Source organism: Macrobrachium rosenbergii, chromosome 28 (assembly GCF_040412425.1).
Source record: "Macrobrachium rosenbergii isolate ZJJX-2024 chromosome 28, ASM4041242v1, whole genome shotgun sequence".
Classification (NCBI taxonomy): domain Eukaryota; kingdom Metazoa; phylum Arthropoda; class Malacostraca; order Decapoda; family Palaemonidae; genus Macrobrachium; species Macrobrachium rosenbergii.
Genome location: NC_089768.1, coordinates 29,997,501 through 30,015,000, shown reverse-complemented (window position 1 = coordinate 30,015,000; position 17,500 = coordinate 29,997,501). Strand labels below are relative to the sequence as shown.

The 17,500-nt window shown below is 35.3% G+C and overlaps 2 protein-coding genes across 4 annotated transcripts in view; one reads left to right on the top strand and one right to left on the bottom strand.

Annotated features, from left to right (window-relative positions):
- The window catches only part of LOC136854180 (zinc transporter foi-like), a 116,946-nt gene that overhangs the window by 44,010 nt on the left and 55,436 nt on the right, over positions 1-17,500 (top strand). The gene's annotated exons all lie outside the window — the stretch shown is intronic.
- LOC136854181 (proton-coupled zinc antiporter SLC30A2-like) overlaps positions 1-17,500 on the bottom strand; it is a 113,739-nt gene that overhangs the window by 57,301 nt on the left and 38,938 nt on the right. Inside the window, exon 1 of one of the 2 annotated variants that reach the window (XM_067130486.1) lies at positions 10,857-11,735. The exons of the other annotated variant lie outside the window; for it this stretch is intronic. Within the exon in view, the coding sequence (XP_066986587.1) occupies positions 10,857-11,144 (288 nt within the window). The 5' untranslated portion in view covers positions 11,145-11,735. Of the gene's footprint in view, positions 1-10,856; positions 11,736-17,500 lie in introns of those variants that run through there. 2 annotated transcript variants of the gene reach the window in all.

The following is a 17,500-nucleotide window of genomic DNA, read 5'->3' as shown; positions in this document are numbered from 1 at the left end:
AATTCAGGTGTTGCCCAAGGTTACGGTGCTACCTCCAGCGCTATTTTGCACCGCGTCGTAGGCAGCGTGACCTTCGCCATGCGAATTGTATGGCGCCAAAAGAGGGAGGGAGGGAGTGGTTGTTTAGCTCTTGTGGAGTGTTGTTGATTTAACGTGTGGTTCTCCTTTATCATTGTTGTTTTTCTCGTCGGCGTCTGGTTCAGAACAGCAGCGTGGAAAGTGTAAGCTGCTAAGGTTCGTGCTTTCTTTCGCTCGGTCCACTTTTCGTGATTATTTCCCCCCCCCCCCTATGCAGCGGAAATTCGTCATTAGCAATTTAAAAAAAAAAAAAAAGAAGAAGAAGCAGGAGTTTGTGACGCTGTATAATGAGCGGATCTCTGGATGTTACCTTTGATCGACAACATCCCATGATTTTTCTTTTATATTCCGGTTGAGATGTGTTTATTTCCGCTCGGATACATTTCCTCTTTCAGCTTTATCACAAGAATTCGGAGTTGATCAGTCTCTTGTCACTGTTATAAATTCTCAAGAATTCGAAGTTGATCAGTCTCTTGTCACTGCTATAAATTCTTAAGAATTCGAAGCTGATCAGTCTCTTGTCACTGTTATAAATTCTCAAGAATTCGAAGTTGATCAGTCTCTTGTCACTGCTATAAATTCTCAAGAATTCGAAGCTGATCAGTCTCTTGTCACTGTTATAAATTCTCAAGAATTCGAAGTTGATCAGTCTCTTGTCACTGATATAAATTCTCAAGAATTCGAAGTTGATCAGTCTCTTGTCACTTATAAATTCTCAAGAATTCGAAGCTGATCAGTCTCTTGTCACTGTTATAAATTCTTAAGAATTCGAAGTTGATCAGTCTCTTGTCACTGATATAAATTCTCAAGAATTCGAAGTTGATCAGTCTCATGTCACTGTTATAAATTCTCATTTGTGGTAACTGATGGACTTGCAATAGCTGACGACGGATGTTTCGTCTAACACTTGTATCAAAAGGGCCAAGTTTATCACCAAGAAAGCTGGGAAGGCCCGGTGACCTCAGTTCTCTGACTTTGATATACTTTTGCAGTGTATTTAGTATATATATATATATATATATATATATATATATATATATATATATATATATATATATATGTGTGTGTGTGTGTGTGTGTGTGTGTGTGTGTGTGTGTGTGTGTAGTAGTAGTAGTAGTAGTAGTAGTAGTAGTAGTAGTAGTAGTAGTAGTAGTAGCAGTAGCAGTAGCAGACAGGAGATGAGTTGCTTTCGATTCAAAGCCCAGAACTCGAACCGACCGGAATATGTAAAAGAGAGCCGAAAGTAGTTTTTATCTCTTAATAGCTGAGTGGATAAAGGTACTGTAACCTGAGTTACAAGCCAGAAAGGCACAGGTTAGAATCCTGGCAAGGGCTGGAGCACTTATGATATACAATTACTTTGGTGTTAACTTAGTCCCATGGCAGATTGAATTCGATGTTAGTGGGTTGTTTTCTTATATTTGACGGTAGAAAAATGTTTCAAGTGAAAAGATTATATGTATATAAATACATATATATATATATATATATATATATATATATATATATATATATATATATATATATATATATATACATATATATATATAATGAGGATGTATGTAATGTATGTATGTGTGGAGACGAGATAGCTACTACTACTCATGATCATGAATTCCATAAGGTCAAGTGATGACTGAAATAACAGCCTGCGCCGTCATTGTAGAGTGAGTCAGAGAGTGGCTAATGTCCTGTAAGTGCTGTGGTACCTACTTACTACTGCGTGCTCCGCTCTCTCTTGTTGGGGAAATGTACCGCTGAAGCATTCATAACAAGGAGATGGGTTGAAGTTCAGAGGGTCGATGTTATGTAAGGTGGTTTTAACTGGTGCATTGTAACGTGTTCATGTTTGTACATTTAGGTTGTGTAATTCAGAAATTTTATATATGTGTGTGTAGATAGATCAGAGGTATGTGTGTGTGTGTGTCTGTGTATGTATATGTATATATATATACATATATATACATATATATGTATATATATATATATATATATATATGTATATATTACGTTATATACTATGTGTGTGTGTGTGTGTGTGTGTGTGTGTGTGTGTGTGTGTGTGTAGTTTGGATGACTTGATGAACAATGCCCATTAAGTAAATTTTTCAGAACAATTAAAAATAATTAGGTGACACATTTCTGTAATTCCTTCACCAAGTTGAAGTCCGTTTATGTCAGGTGATACATATTTCTTGTAAGAATCGAATCGTTAGTACTTCTTTTTTATTATATCCATTTTCCTTCTGTTTGCAAATTTAAGCAGCTAATATTCTCCTAAAGAACCAGAAAGCACGAGGTATTAGTTTAGCTTAAATGATGGTAAAGTTGCTACTTGCAAGTAGTCAGTTTGATTGAAAGTACCGTTCATATCTTCAGCTCTTTTGGTTTGATCAGTCTCTCTCTCTCTCTCTCTCTCTCTCTCTCTCTCTCTCTCTCTCTCTCTCTCTCTCTCTCTCTCTCTCTCTCTCTCCAATGTATATACATATATGTATACGTTATACACACACCACACACACACATATATATATATGTGTGTGTGTGTGTGTGTGTGTGTGTGTATGTGTTCGAGTATGAATGTGCAAGTGATCATTGTGTTTTCTTTCAAGGGGAGCCGCCCCCTTTAATGGAAACGACTTGGTGTTGATTATATATGTATATATATATATATATATATATATATATATATATATATATATATATATATGTGTGTGTGTGTGTATGTATGTATGTATGTATGTATGTATCCCTGTCTCTTTAAATGGTTCCTCATGTCATCAGCAATGTTTCTTTTCGTGCACCCCACGCGCCAGTCTTAACCCAATTATCCTAGCAAGGACCCCTAACCCCTTTTGTCGTTAAAGTTTTGAATAACGCCCTGAATTTCCTTGAACAGATAACAAAAAAACAAAAAAAGACGAGAAAAGAGACGGAGAAGATAAAGCTTACACAAAGGATTAATTGAGAAACCCAGACAGTTCCTTTTATCCTCAGTTCGCTGTGTGTCTGAGAGTGAAGAAAGAAGCCGTTGGAGTGGTTGGCCTGATCTTGTGAGACTCTCTCTCTCTCTCTCTCTCTCTCTCTCTCTCTCTCTCTCTCTCTCTCTCTCTCTCTCATACAAGGGTTTCAATAGTAAAATCGAATGAAGATTTGAAGCAGCATAAGAAAAGGCCTCGACAAGGTGATCGCCGAACCCCTATGGGTGATACCATTCCATGTCTCTCTCTCTCTCTCTCTCTCTCTCTCTCTCTCTCTCTCTCTCTCTCTCTCTCTCTCTCTCTCTCTCACGTTATCAGATTCGTCTTTCCTAGAGCTCTGAAAAATGCCAAAATTAATTCCTAGAGCTCTGAAAAAATGGCAAAATTAATTCTCAGAGCTCTGAAAAATGCCAAAATAAATTGCAGTCTTTTCCTTTATTCTGGATTATCTAAATTCCAGATTTTATTCTTCTGTTTCCTTCATTTGCGTAAATTCTTTGGCATTTATTGCCTTGCAGTAACTGCCTTTTGCCTTTTAGTCGTGACCTCCAAATGAGCCGCGGTCCCGAATGTTCCTTCGTGTTCTCGGGATTTGTAAAAGAGGATCATTTCTCTTTTTTGCTTCTCTTCTCCCACTTATTATCGTTTAAGGCTTTTTCTCTTTTTGCTGTTCATTGTTTTGCTTTTTGGCGTATCATCGGTTGCGTCAGTGTCCTCCGTAAGTGATGGCCAGTAGTTATCCATTGCCTGCACTGTTCACGTTCTTTGTTGTGTATTTATTTTTTTTTTTATATTAGTTGAGGAATGTCAGACGCCGCAGGAAAAAGTCAGGCAGCCTTCAGGGTCCGTTCTTTCATCATCGAAACAAAATTATAGGTTAGAAGGATTTCGTAGAAAATAATACAAGTATACGAAAAGCAATGTTGAAAGAAATATATCGGAAGGTATAGTGTTTACAATGGAAATAATTAGGGATCAGTTAGCTTTTAAGATAGAAAATAGTACTCCCAAATCGTGTGTAGGTGTACAGTATATGTATATATATATATATATATATATATATATATATATATATATATATATATATATATATATATATATATAAGTATATAGATATATATATATATATATATATATATATATATATATATATATATATATATATATATATTATATATATATAAATTTTCGTAACGTTTGCGAAAACGCAAGGCAACGATGTTTCCTAAAATGCCAAGTCAACTGCGGGAGAATAATACAATTAGCGAAAAAAAAAAAAAAAGATTCCGGAAGTGCTGATGACATCCTCTGTGCTACAACGATGTATCATAACAAGCCTCTTATTTCTTAGGCATATTTTTTTTCTTTGTTTATTTAATGATCTTTCTTATTCTCCTTTTTTGACATATTTTGACCATTTTAAACAGACACTCGTTCATTAAAAGTCATGAGGCATTCTAATACTTAGTAACTTGTTAGTGTCAAGTCAGGAAATGGAGAATTCTCTCAAGCTTCGTCTTACGTAACGAGAAAGCCACACGGAAACCTGTCAGCGTTTACCGGCTGCAGGTGTACCCGTCTTTGACCTTTTGACCTTGTTTTCTTCTGGAATTGTTGCTGAGGTAGATGCGTTCTTTCATTTTCGGGTGATCTTTTATTAGCGTTTATTATTATTATTATTATTATTATTATTATTATTATTATTATTATTATTTGCACTAGTCCAATACCTCTTAGGTGCCATTCGCGAGTGATCTTTGTATCGTAAAGCGTTTTATTATTATTATTATTATTATTATTATTATTATTATTATTATTATTATTATTATTATTATTATTATTATTTGCACTAGTTCAGTACCTCTTCGATGCCTTTTGCGAATGATCTTTGTATCGTAAATTATTATTATTATTATTATTATTATTATTATTATTATTATTATTATTATTATTATTATTATTATTTGCGGTAGTCGAGCACCACTTTGATGCCTTTCGACGAATAATCTTTGTATATTAGTATTGTATCTTAAATAAAATAAAATTATTATTATTATTATTATTATTATTATTATTATTATTATTATTATTATTATTATTATTATTATTATTATTATTATTTGCGGTAGTCGAGCACCACTTTGATGCCTTTCGACGAATAATCTTTGTATATCAGTATTGTATCTTAAATAAAATTTCCTTGCCCAAAATTCTTAAGGTCGGAGCTGGACAATTTTCGGGGCCGTGCCGATGCACAGCCATGAAAACTTATGGTGGAAAAGAAATGCTTGACTTTTGGTAAATGATCGTCAAGGTGAGAGGACAAAGGCTTATTTGTTGGAGAAGCCAAGAGGCCTTGCTCTACCTGTCGTACCTGGTGATTGCAATATATATATATATATATATATATATATATATATATATATATATATATATATATATATATATATATATATATGAAATGTATATATGTGTGTGTGTGACTGAAATATATATATATATATATATATATATATATATATATATATATATATATATATATATATATATATATAATATCTGTGGTCACTTTTTACCAGATACGTATGTAATTGTCATTGTAATTCGAGAAGTTAAGGGGAGTTATGGTTATTATTCTCTATATATAAATTATATATATATATATGTATATATACGTGTGTATATAATGTATGTGTATATATACATATATATATATAATTATATATGCATACTTGAAATCTTCTGAAATTCTAGTAGTTGTTTCATAGCTCTTAAGAGAAGAAATGGAGGCAAGGTTTCAGGGCGACGATGTGTCCATAATACAATTAGGAGCTTATCTGGGAGCATCGAGTTGGAAAAGTATGAATGAAAGCGTAATCAGCTTAGCAGAATTCATTTAGCTTAAACAGAAGAGTTGTGTAGACTGTGCCGATCCCACGCTGGCAGAAAGACGATTAGACCGAACCACGGCTATATTCACTCAAAAGATGTAAAGAGTAACATTTTTTTAACTGTAACCAAAATTAACCATTACTCAAGACGTAAAGAGGAGGCCTAACATTTTCATCTGTAACCAAAATTAACCATTACTCAGGATGCAAATAGTAACATTTTTTTTAACCGCAACCAAAATGAACCATTCCTGAACTTTCATAGATGTTATGGCTATCAGATCTTCGGATTTTTCATCAAGGAAATTTTAGGGACCAAATTAAAATTCTGAGTCTGAATCGTTTTGTATTCTCATTTGCATTTTTTTTTCTTACCAGAGCGTACCGTACGTGATTTAGTATAATTTTCTTACGCGCCATATTCTCTGAATATATTTGGAAAATTAAAGAGAGAGAGAGAGAGAGAGAGTCATTACACACGTACCGAATTCTGAGGACCGTCCTTTCTTTTTTCCCTTCTTTCGCTCTTTCTTTCCTTCTTCCTCTCTTTCTCCCGTGCAAGGTTAACCTGTTGCCTTACTCTCTGTTTATATGTGACGTCACGCACGGCATTCAAACACTCGGTGGCATCATTGTGTGTAGTTGAATTCTTTCGCGTTTTTGTTGCCATTTACGTCAGTGGGAACGTGTCAGTGAATCTGACTTTGTCACTGCCTTGATATTCCGGCCACATATTGTAAGGCTTTTGTTTTCTTTACAGCAATCTGATAAATATGCGCTAGTAATAATATTTATGTAGTGATGGTATTTATTTATAGTAATGTTATTTATATAATTAAGTAACGTATGAGATTTCCTTCCGATGCGTAAAATTGAATGTCTAATGTCGCCTTAAGGAATGAATAATGAAAAAATGGGAAAAAGGCTTATTTAAAGTAATAATAATAATTTATATAATGTAATGTTATTATTTATATAATTAATAAATATTCCCTTCTGATGTGTAAAATTAAATATCTAATAAGGAATGAATAATGAAAAAATAATAATATAATAATAATAATAATAATAATAATAATAATAATAATAATAATAATAGAAGGTAAAGAGAGAAGAAACATATTTAAAATAATAATAATAATAATAATAATAGAAAGAAAGAGAGAGAGAGAGAGAGAGAGAGAGAGAGAGAGAGAGGGGGGGGACCTTTTTTTGCGTGCGCTCGAGTTATGGCCGTGGAATCGTGTTACTTGAGTGTGGTTAACAGTATTCCCGCGTTGATAAGCATCCGATTGTCCCAGTCACTTGATCCCTGTCAGGTCCATAGCGACACCATTCAAATCTCGTCGTTCGTGACCGAGTGTCGTTATGGAGGTCAACCCTTCCCCTATATGTATTCTGCCTCGCGGAGGACTCGATGACCTCTCTCTCTCTCTCTCTCTCTCTCTCTCTCTCTCTCTCTCTCTCTCTCTCTCTCTCTCTCATTTACCAGTATAGGAGAAAGGGGAATCTTGTTAGCAAAAACATTTTCGGCTTAGGAGAGTTTGCAATTTGATTTGGGAAATCCAGAAGATATATTTTATAGACCACGTGAGCACTTGTTGTTGGCTTGTAAATTTTGACTGGGAGATAAAAAAAACTCATGTTTATACAGGCGCCACCCTACTTACGAACATTCAGAGATATGAACAAACAGGATCTCCCATTAAAACTGTGCTCAGATCGCTCCCCTTTGTTCTGCGCCTATTCTGCATAGTTACGGTTCTATGCACAGTGTATTGTTTTAGGACGAGAAAACGTACAGCACTGATTGACTTTATATCATACTGTACTTAAATAGATGTGAAGAGTACAGTAACCAGCTTACGAACAACTCAACTTTTGAACGGCTGTCCGGAACGTAACTTGTTCGTAAGTAGGGCAGCGTCAGTGTATGTAATCTGTTCGTAAGTAGGGTGGTGTCTGTATCTTTAATCTCATGCTTCCCCTTTCTTGCAACATCAGTGCAAGATATGGGTTTATAAACATATTTTCTCGGCCATTTTGTGACTTGTAAAGAGCGTGGCATTTTCTTTTTCCTGGAATTCCACTGGAGTGAAGAGCATTGTCATCCATGGCATCAGGATGAGAGGCTCATTTCCTATTTATGAGGAATTCACTTCCACCAATTCTCATCATGGGCGAAGTGGGGGTGTTGAATGGGAATGAAAGAGAAGAGATAGAAGATGTAGAGGGGAATTAAGTACGTGTAACATGTGTGTTGTAAAAAGCAAGAAACTGTCGAAATGTTTGCAGAGGTCAAAGAATGGATCAGTTTTGAGATGGTTTGGACATGTGGTAAGATAGGAGGAGGATGCATTTTTTGGAAATATCAAGAGGGAGGATTGATGGTGTGAAAACTCGTCAGAAAAGGAGGGCAGTGTTATCAAGGAAGCCCGAGAGCACGTGCAAGGTGGAGGTGAGTGACGGTGTGTGTGTGTGTGTGTGTGTGTGTGTGTGTGTGTGTGTGTGTGTGTGTGTGTGTTTGTGTGTGTGCAGAGATGTTCTGTGCATCACTAATGAACTGTGCAGGTATGGAAACAGTTAAAGTTTGTATGTAGCCTAGATTGTCATATATATATTTATATATATATATATATATATATATATATATATATATATATATATATATATATATATAATCTCACACTGGGAATGAACCTCAGTCTCCCGAGTGACAGGCCAAGGCGGTAGCAACAGACCTACCAAGGTCATAAAAGAAGTTTATCTATCTCTCTATCTATCTATCTGTCTATATATATAATATATAGATATCTCTATATAAATATAAATATATATATATATATATATATATATATATATATATATATATATATATATATATATATATATATATATATATATATATATTATGTGGATGTCATCTAATGGTATTACTTGACACGAGTAACTGGACGAGAAGTAAATAAATTGATTGTTTTGTACATTATGGAGCAACAGTATAATAAATGACCTCATACCTCATGTATAGCTTGTTGACATCTCATAGATAAATTCGACCCAGAGATAAAGTTTGGCGATAGCTTTGATCCAGTGCGTGATAACGTCTCTCTCTCTCTCTCTCTCTCTCTCTCTCTCTCTCTCTCTCTCTCTCTCTCTCATTGTTATCTAAATTATGTGTTTGTATAGTATTGTCTCCATTTTGTGTATTCCATGTATATGGCCCTGAGCTGATATAAAGAATGTTATTATTATTATTATTATTATTATTATTATTATTATTATTATTATTATTATTATTATTATTATTATTATTTTGTATGGTTTCTCACCGTTCCTCTTGTTGGTCTTCTTATTGTTAATTTATTGTTTTTCAAGTTTCATGAATTTGGGGCGAAAGCAAGAGCATGGTTGCCTGCTAATACGAATCAGTTTAATGAAAATTTATAAGATACCTTTGTTTTACATCGATTTATGAGAAAATTGATAATGTATTGTCCTAAATCATACGAAAAATCTTATGGAAATAAAGAATTAATGTTGACCGAAGATTAATGCTTCTGACTTATTCATTGGAGTGTTTGGTTTCAAAAAGTGTTTTGTTTTTTATAAGTGAAACTTAAAAAAAATTCGTGGAGAGATCGGCTGATGAACGGGCAGATTGAGTTTAAAACTTAGTTATTAATTCAAGTTTGAAAGCCGGACTTCAGATAAATGTTTTGATTTGAAGTACAAAAGTTCAGTTTGGAAGAGAAATATGCGGGTGTCTTGCGCGCAGGGTGATTTTAAGATCAGTTTGAGTTTCGAATCAAACAAGTTTATTTTAAAAATCGTAAAGTTCGAGTTTGAAGCCGAACAGTTTTAGTTAGAATGTTGTTAGGCTTTAATTTTGAACGACTTCAAACGTGCAGTTTACAAAATTAACCTTCTTATCATACTAACAATGTGACCGAACACCCGATTCAGTTCCTTGTACTTTCTTACACCCAGCTGTTTGTCATGCAGCTTCGTTCGTGTATTGAGATGTAATACGTTATGTAAGGAGTGAGAAGACTCAAACTCATCTCTCATGCAGTGAGGAAGAGTTGTGTCCGTTGTGGTAAATGTCGAGTGAAAGGGTAAGGGTTAAAAGTAAAGTAGAAATTTACTGACAATACTTGGTAAAAATTAGTTTAAAAACATCACTTTTGGGGTTCTTGTTGCAGAAAAGGGTAATGGTCAAGGATTGAAATAAACAGTTTGATGTACTATAAATAAAGAAAAGCTAAAGACGTTTAAAATTGTAAATAACTCAGTGTCAGTTTAAATAATGTAATAACAGCATGAAAGGGAAAAGCTATAAAGTAAAACTGTTTCAAGTAAAATAGTTCTGCACCTAACACGAAAAGTGTAGTGTGCCCACAGCTGTGTTTGTGGAGTGAGCGCTCAGGAACCAGGAGTCAACGAGGCACAACCTTTGTCAAAGCGACGTCTTGAGAAACTGCAATGCAATTTTTTTTTAATACTGTTATGTAGTTTCATGGTCAACAAATCTCACTTATTGGCATACTTCAGGACATGCATCTTCCCCTTAAGGGGTTAGTGCTGTCAGTGTACCTCACGCGGTACACTGTAGGCATTACTGAATGTTCTCAGCAGCGTCTTGTGTGAACCTCTAGCTACAACCCCTTTCGTTTCTTTTACTGTATCAACTTTCATATTACCTTTCTTGCACCTTACTTTCCACCTTCATAGCAGAATTACCTCATAGGTCCCAGCGATTGACCTTTGGCCTAAATTTTATATTCATATTCAGAGACGTGCAACTTTGCATAGCTACTTGGAATTTTTATTAATGCTGCAGAAATGGACCAGTAAAGATGGGTAAAAGTGACAAAACAACCCGGCAAAGACGGTGCAGTTGTTTACCTGAAAGCGATGACCTTGCGTCCTCTCCTCTTGTTGGTCTCTGAGGGCCATCCTCAAGATGGCGCTGTCAAACGACCTGTAGGTTTCCCGTTCTCTCGAAATGTCCATTTCGATGTCACGGGCCCCGCGGTCGTTGTGGTGGTATTTCGACACATCGAAGTGGACGTCGTCGTCGTTCTGAAAGGCAGCGTTAACAAGTCCTGGAGGGCTGTACGCAAAGGTGCCTGTGGCTCCTTGTTGCTGCCTCTCCGCCGCGAACCTGTCCCCGCCCATTGCAGACAACAACATTTCTCAGAGAATTATTTGAAGATTCCTCAGATCGTAAGAGAGATTCCTGCCTGAGGTTGTCTAACGGGAGTTTTTTTTTTTCTGTTCAACTCATGCACTGTTCGAGAATCACCCTTGCGCATGAAAAGAATTCTCCTTTTGATTATCCTGCACAAAAATCCCACCCACTGAACAACAGTCTAGACTTGTGACTGATTCGAGAGATTCGTCAATGCCTAGTTCCTCCTCAGGAACTGTTTTTGAAATCGTTCGCTTCTCGCTTGTATGCCCTGCATGAAAACGAACGAGGCGGAACGGTTTATGTTTTAATAACGAACCGTAGAAGGCCCTGGCGGTTGAAAGTCCTCGGTCTTGTAGTTTTAGTATTTCAGTGCCATCTCACGAGCACGCGTGATCAGATTACGAACGGACCACTTCTGCTGCACAGCGGTTGGAAAAACTTTCGCGCGTCACACACGTCAAAATTTTGCTGCGGAATGAAGAACAACTCCTTGATTTACTCTCGTCTTGTCCTTTTCCAGATGATTACACTGTGTGAGTCATCTTTGCCTAATTCACTCCCTTTCCTTGCCTTTGTCCCTGTCTCACTCTGAAATCTAGTCCAGGTAGTATGGGCTGTGTGCTTCTGGGCTGTTATCGGATCCCTTATCGCATATTTTCCTCTCCTTTTACATGTGTGTAGATAAAGATAAGTCGCTCCTTATATATCAGCTGGTATCCTAGACTGAGTTAAATGGGACTTTGTTTCCTTGCTTCCACTGCTCTGGAAAATTAAATAAAATAAGAACGTCACCCTTATACATATGTTACGTAAGGAAAACTGTCCCAATTCTGCAAGTCTGAGGTTTAAATGTGTCTTAATTTCAGTTAATAAAGTCATATTTAAACCTTCAGGCTTGCAGAATTGGGACAGTTTTCCTTATGCAACATGTGTATAAGTGTGACGTTCTTATTTTGTTTAATTTTCCAGAGTAGTGGCAGTAAGATATTTCAGATTCATTGTACTAGGAGAGAGAGAGAGAGAGAGAGAGAGAGAGAGAGAGAGAGAGAGAGAGAGAGAGAGAGAGAGAGAGAGAGAGAGAAGAAGGAGGGGGAGGCAGGGGCTTTTATGCCAGACAACAGTATCTTCCTTTTGAAGAGATGACCCTGACAGGCTCTGCTATGCACAGCATTTCGAAACTGTTGTTTCAGCTTCCATCTTGGTCCCACAGAAAGACCAATCTCCTCGTCCTAAACATTTTCATTTTTCATGTTTTTTTTCTCTCTCTTTTTTGAGAATCGATTCCAACAGGTTTCTTTGCGTGACCTTCCATTACAATGATTACAGCGTTAGTAGCGTTGGTTTTAGATACTATTTATCTAATCATCCTATGACCTAGGCCATAATGAGCAGTCACAAGTCAACGAACATTTATGTGTGTGTGTGCGTATCGCCTTTGGTATTACATGTTTTCAGTGTGGAAACTAATAAAGGACTCTTGTCCTTCACGATTAAAGGTTTTGAAGTCACACTTGATCAGTACTTTTTAGCGTAAGTTCGTCACACACCGTTTCGACCTCGGTATAGTATATTTGACCTTCCTGGATATGTCCTTTTAAAAGCTGTATAGAAGGTGGTGTCCTATATACTGTAATGTCACAGATATTGCATGTAATAATTGTTATTATCATAAAAAAGACTTGTTCACAGTAAGTGAAGTAGATAATAGAGCTATAAGGTTTATATCCCTCTCATTTGTAATCTCACCTTTAGAACTTATGCATCGTCATGATCACTGTATGGACAGTGCCAGTGAGTAGCATTACATTATAAAATATCTAAGATCTGCATTAAGTTTTAGCCTACGCTAATATTTTAACAATAATGAATACTGAAGGAAATTGGTTTGCAAAATTTAAGGTTTTATAAACCTTAAATTTTGCAAATCAGTTTACTTCCTATGCTATTCTGCCCGTTTCTGCATGAATTTCCTGTAGAATTTATCAATGTTAAAACATGGTTATTAAAAAAAAGTGTAAAATTTACCTTGTAAACAATAGAAACCTGTATAAAGTGTGAAGCATCCTGGAATAGTCTTCGTTCTCAGGAAGAGTCGGATATTTTGTTTAGTCTCCGCAAGATCTGGTTTTCTATGAGTCGTATAAGAAAATGGACTTTCATATAGCGAGACTTACGTTATTAAAATTCGTATAGCAGAAATCAATTAGCTACAGTTATAATGAACGATATTATTATTATTATTATTATTATTATTATTATTATTATTAATGAGGTATTGTTTTCAATTTTATTATGTACAATAATAGGTACGAAATAAGTAGATGCGAACGGTTCTCATTGCTCTTTTTTTTCAGTTTTTATTGAACATTCTTAGTGGTTTGTATTCCTGTTTTTATCACATTTCGGATTATCACTAATGTGATTTCGTATTAATAATGGTGTGGTATTAGCAGCAGCTTAGAATTATGGCCGTTGTTGTTGATGACTAACATTTATTACTTATGAAGATATTTTGCAGATTCAACCGTCTAATAATTCTAATATTAACCGTAAAAGTGCATTTTATGGAAAATTTCGTGTTACGAGATTCATAAAAGTATAATTTATTTGTGCTGTTCAGTGTTGTGACGGTTACACTTAATAATAATAATAATAATAATAATAATAATAATAATAATAATAATAATAATAATGTCATTCAGGATGTAACATCGTTGAAGACTATGCTCATACATGTTCCCACTGACGTCAAAGAGAATAATAATAATAATAATGTCATTCAGGATGTAACATCGTTGAAGACTTTGCTCATACACGTTCCCACTGACGTCAAAGAGACTAAACATCATTTAGAAGCGGAAGTGAAATGTCTGTTGGATAAACAAAAGCTTCATTCATGTAATTTAGAGAGGGTTTTATATCGTGGTTATTTTCAAGATAGTGACTTTAAAATGACAACGCATTGTCAACTGAGTCACTAGTGTCCTCCTCCTCCTCCTCCTCCTCCTCCTCCTCCTCCTCCTCCTCCTCCTCCTCCTCCTCCTCCTCCTCCTCCTCCTACATAAGATAAAATAAAAGTAAAAAATAGTTTTGCCATTATATAACAAGTATTGCTATTATTATTGATAATAAAATGACGACCCCAGATAGAAAGAGTATATTTTTAAGTATAAAGTAAGGGTTTATTTGGCGGATGAGTAAAGTGGAGAAAGTAAAAATATAAGAAATAAGCATAATGGCTAATAAATTATGCTGTTAATCAGCCTCACAGTAATATCTAGAAAAGATATCCTATTATTAGCGTAGTGTCGAGTGAAGGAACTTAAGAAATGTTTTTTCTAAATATTTTTGAAAATTGCAATAGACCATATTTTAATCTGTTGCTAGGGCAGTAGAAAAGATTTTGAGTGAGTGAGTGAATACAATAATAATAATAATAATAATAATAATAATAATAATAATAATAATAATAATAATAATAATAATCTAGCGGAAGGTAGCTCAGTCTAAAGAAAAATACAGCAGTCACTGCCACACTCATCTCCAACATCTGAATCAGTAATGAACTTCCTGTATAGGAAACTCCCTTGTCATTAGTCACTTGAGATTTGTTTATAATATTAGACAGTGCATTTTAGGCAAATAGAGATGCGCATTTTTCAATTACTGTTTTATATATCAGTTTAGGCCCATCAGTCCTCAGTGGTCTGGTTAAGCTAAGGTATACTTAACTAGCTCCTTTTCTAAAATTGGAAGTCCCCATTTTTTCTATTTTTGTTTTTCGTTTATCACTATTTATATTTCTTGAATTTCCTTATTTATCGAAGGGTCAGCGGATCTTTCTATTCCTAACATCAACCAGCGTGAAGAGACAACGTTCTAAAGGAAGTGGAAATAATATCAAGATACTTATACGAAGTTCTGATATTTGCCCTTTTTTTTTTTTTTTAAGCAGCAGGAAGTTATTTCGGTATATTTATGTAGGTATAGAAGGAAGAGGAAATGATTAGGGGGGGGGATATTTTTAGATAGCCATTCCTGAGGGTAACCGCGCCGGGGCAAGTGTGGTTGTCGACTTACTTTATAATTTTTTATTCGTGTTTTTAATATCTGCGTGGACGGTTTTAGCACACGGCAACACCCACGAATTTTATATATGAACATCCGGGAGATAGGTTGTGCCTAAGACCGATTTTGTGAATGGATGACGTAGGGTAAAAGAAAAAAAAGAAACAATAGATGTAGACGCAATCGAGAGAGCTATGCGTGCTATGACGACATTCGCGTCTCTTAATGAAGCATTGCCGCTTGCACCAGACCGCAAATGATCTGGATTTTACAAGGCCGAGTTGTTGATCCTAGTGCGGTCCTTCCTGTTATCCGGCTTGAGACCTGCTTGTGAGCAGTCATATGAGAGAGATTTATGCTTTCATTTGTTTTTGTTCACACTTTATTTTTGACGTTGAAACCAAAGCAGTTAGAAAATGAGCACTTGGAATCATTTTCTGCTTTCATTGACCTTTTAAGGACAGATAAGCCAAAAAGGTCACCTGACAAAAAAGGAAAATGTTTGGCTCTAGAACCTGGTTGTGAACTATTGCTCCTTGCACCAGAGGCTACCGGTTTGCAAACAACTTCAGCCAGAACAGTACTGATGAACAACGAGGTCCTTATTGAGAAAGTGAAGTCTTTTTCTTATTACTTTGGACCGACAGGAACACTTCTGGGATAATAACGATAATAATGGAATAATAACGATAATAATGAGCAATCTATTAAATTTGGATAACGATAATAATGAGCTATCTATCAAATTGGGATAATATAACTATAATAATGAGTTATCTATCAAACTTGGATATTAATGATAATAATGAGCTATCTATCAAATTGGGGTAATAGTGATAATAATGAGCTATCTATCAAATTGGGGTAATAGTGATAATAATGAGCTATCTATCAGATTGGGATAATAACGATAATAATGAGCCATCTATCAAATTGGGGTAATAACGATAATAATGAGCTATCTATCAAATTGGGGTAACGTATGATAATAATGAGCTATCTATCAAATTGGGATGATAACGATAATAACGAGCTATCTATCAAATTGGGATGATAACGATAATAACGAGCTATCTATCAAATTGGGGTAATAACGATAATAATGAGCTATCCATAAATTACTGATGAGCTATCAAATTGGGATAATAACGATAGTAATGAGCTATCTATCAAATTGGGATAATAATGAGCTATCTATCAAATTGGGATAATAATGAGCCATCTATCAAATTAGGATAATCACGATAATAATGAGCTACCTATCAAATTGTCTATGTTTTGTTTGTAAAGTAGACCAAAAGTGAAACTGATAATGAAGTCGTCCCTTGTATACGCACAGAAACTGATGGATGTGATGTGTCGTGTGCGATATATTACGATTTAATAACGATCAAATTGTTTAGTTGTATTATATTCAATAAAAAAAAATGTCATGTAAAATTCTAATTCACACATCTCCATCTTTACCCCCTTCCAAAACCCCAACTTCATAACATTGCATATAGAAGTGGGATGTTGAATTTTGAGAGGGGCGTGTGCAAAAGTGCACGGAAATGCGTCTCGACTCCAGACGAAAAGTAACTGCAACAATAGTCTGTTGCGTCACTAACCAGTTATTTTATTTTTTATTAATATATTTTTTAGGCTGTCCCTGACTCTTTTGTGGACATTATCCTCAATTTTTTTCCCCAGTTGGCGCACGGCATCCAAACTATTTATTTCGTGGGGAAATGATTCTTGTAACTCGGCATACCTAAAGACGTCCTATTATTATTATAACAATTATTATTATTAATCAAAATTAAGACACGCTCTTTTGCAACAAATTTTCACTGGATAGAATACCTATATGAGAGAAAAGATAAAACAGGGAGATAGAAACAGATTATTAATTAAAAGATCGTTCCACATTTTAGTAGTTAAATAAATAAAAGACTTCCTAATGTGACAACGTGGCACCTCAACAGGATCAACAACTCAAGATGAGTCTGACTGACTTCTGCGTCACAAGATCAAAATCCACACGCGATCCATCTCGGTATGATAACGAGAATTGAAAACCAACCATTTAATTAACTTTAATGAATTACTGGATATGAGAATTTCCTTACTCAAATGTTGTTAAGTCTTAGGACGCACTTACAATTTATGCTTTCCCGCAGGGCGATAGTGCCGTCAGTGTACCTTACGCGGTGCACTGTAGGCATTACTTAAGGTTCTTTGCAGTGTCCCTTCGGCCCATAGCTGCAACCCCTTTCATCCCTTCTATTGTACCTCCTTTCTTAGT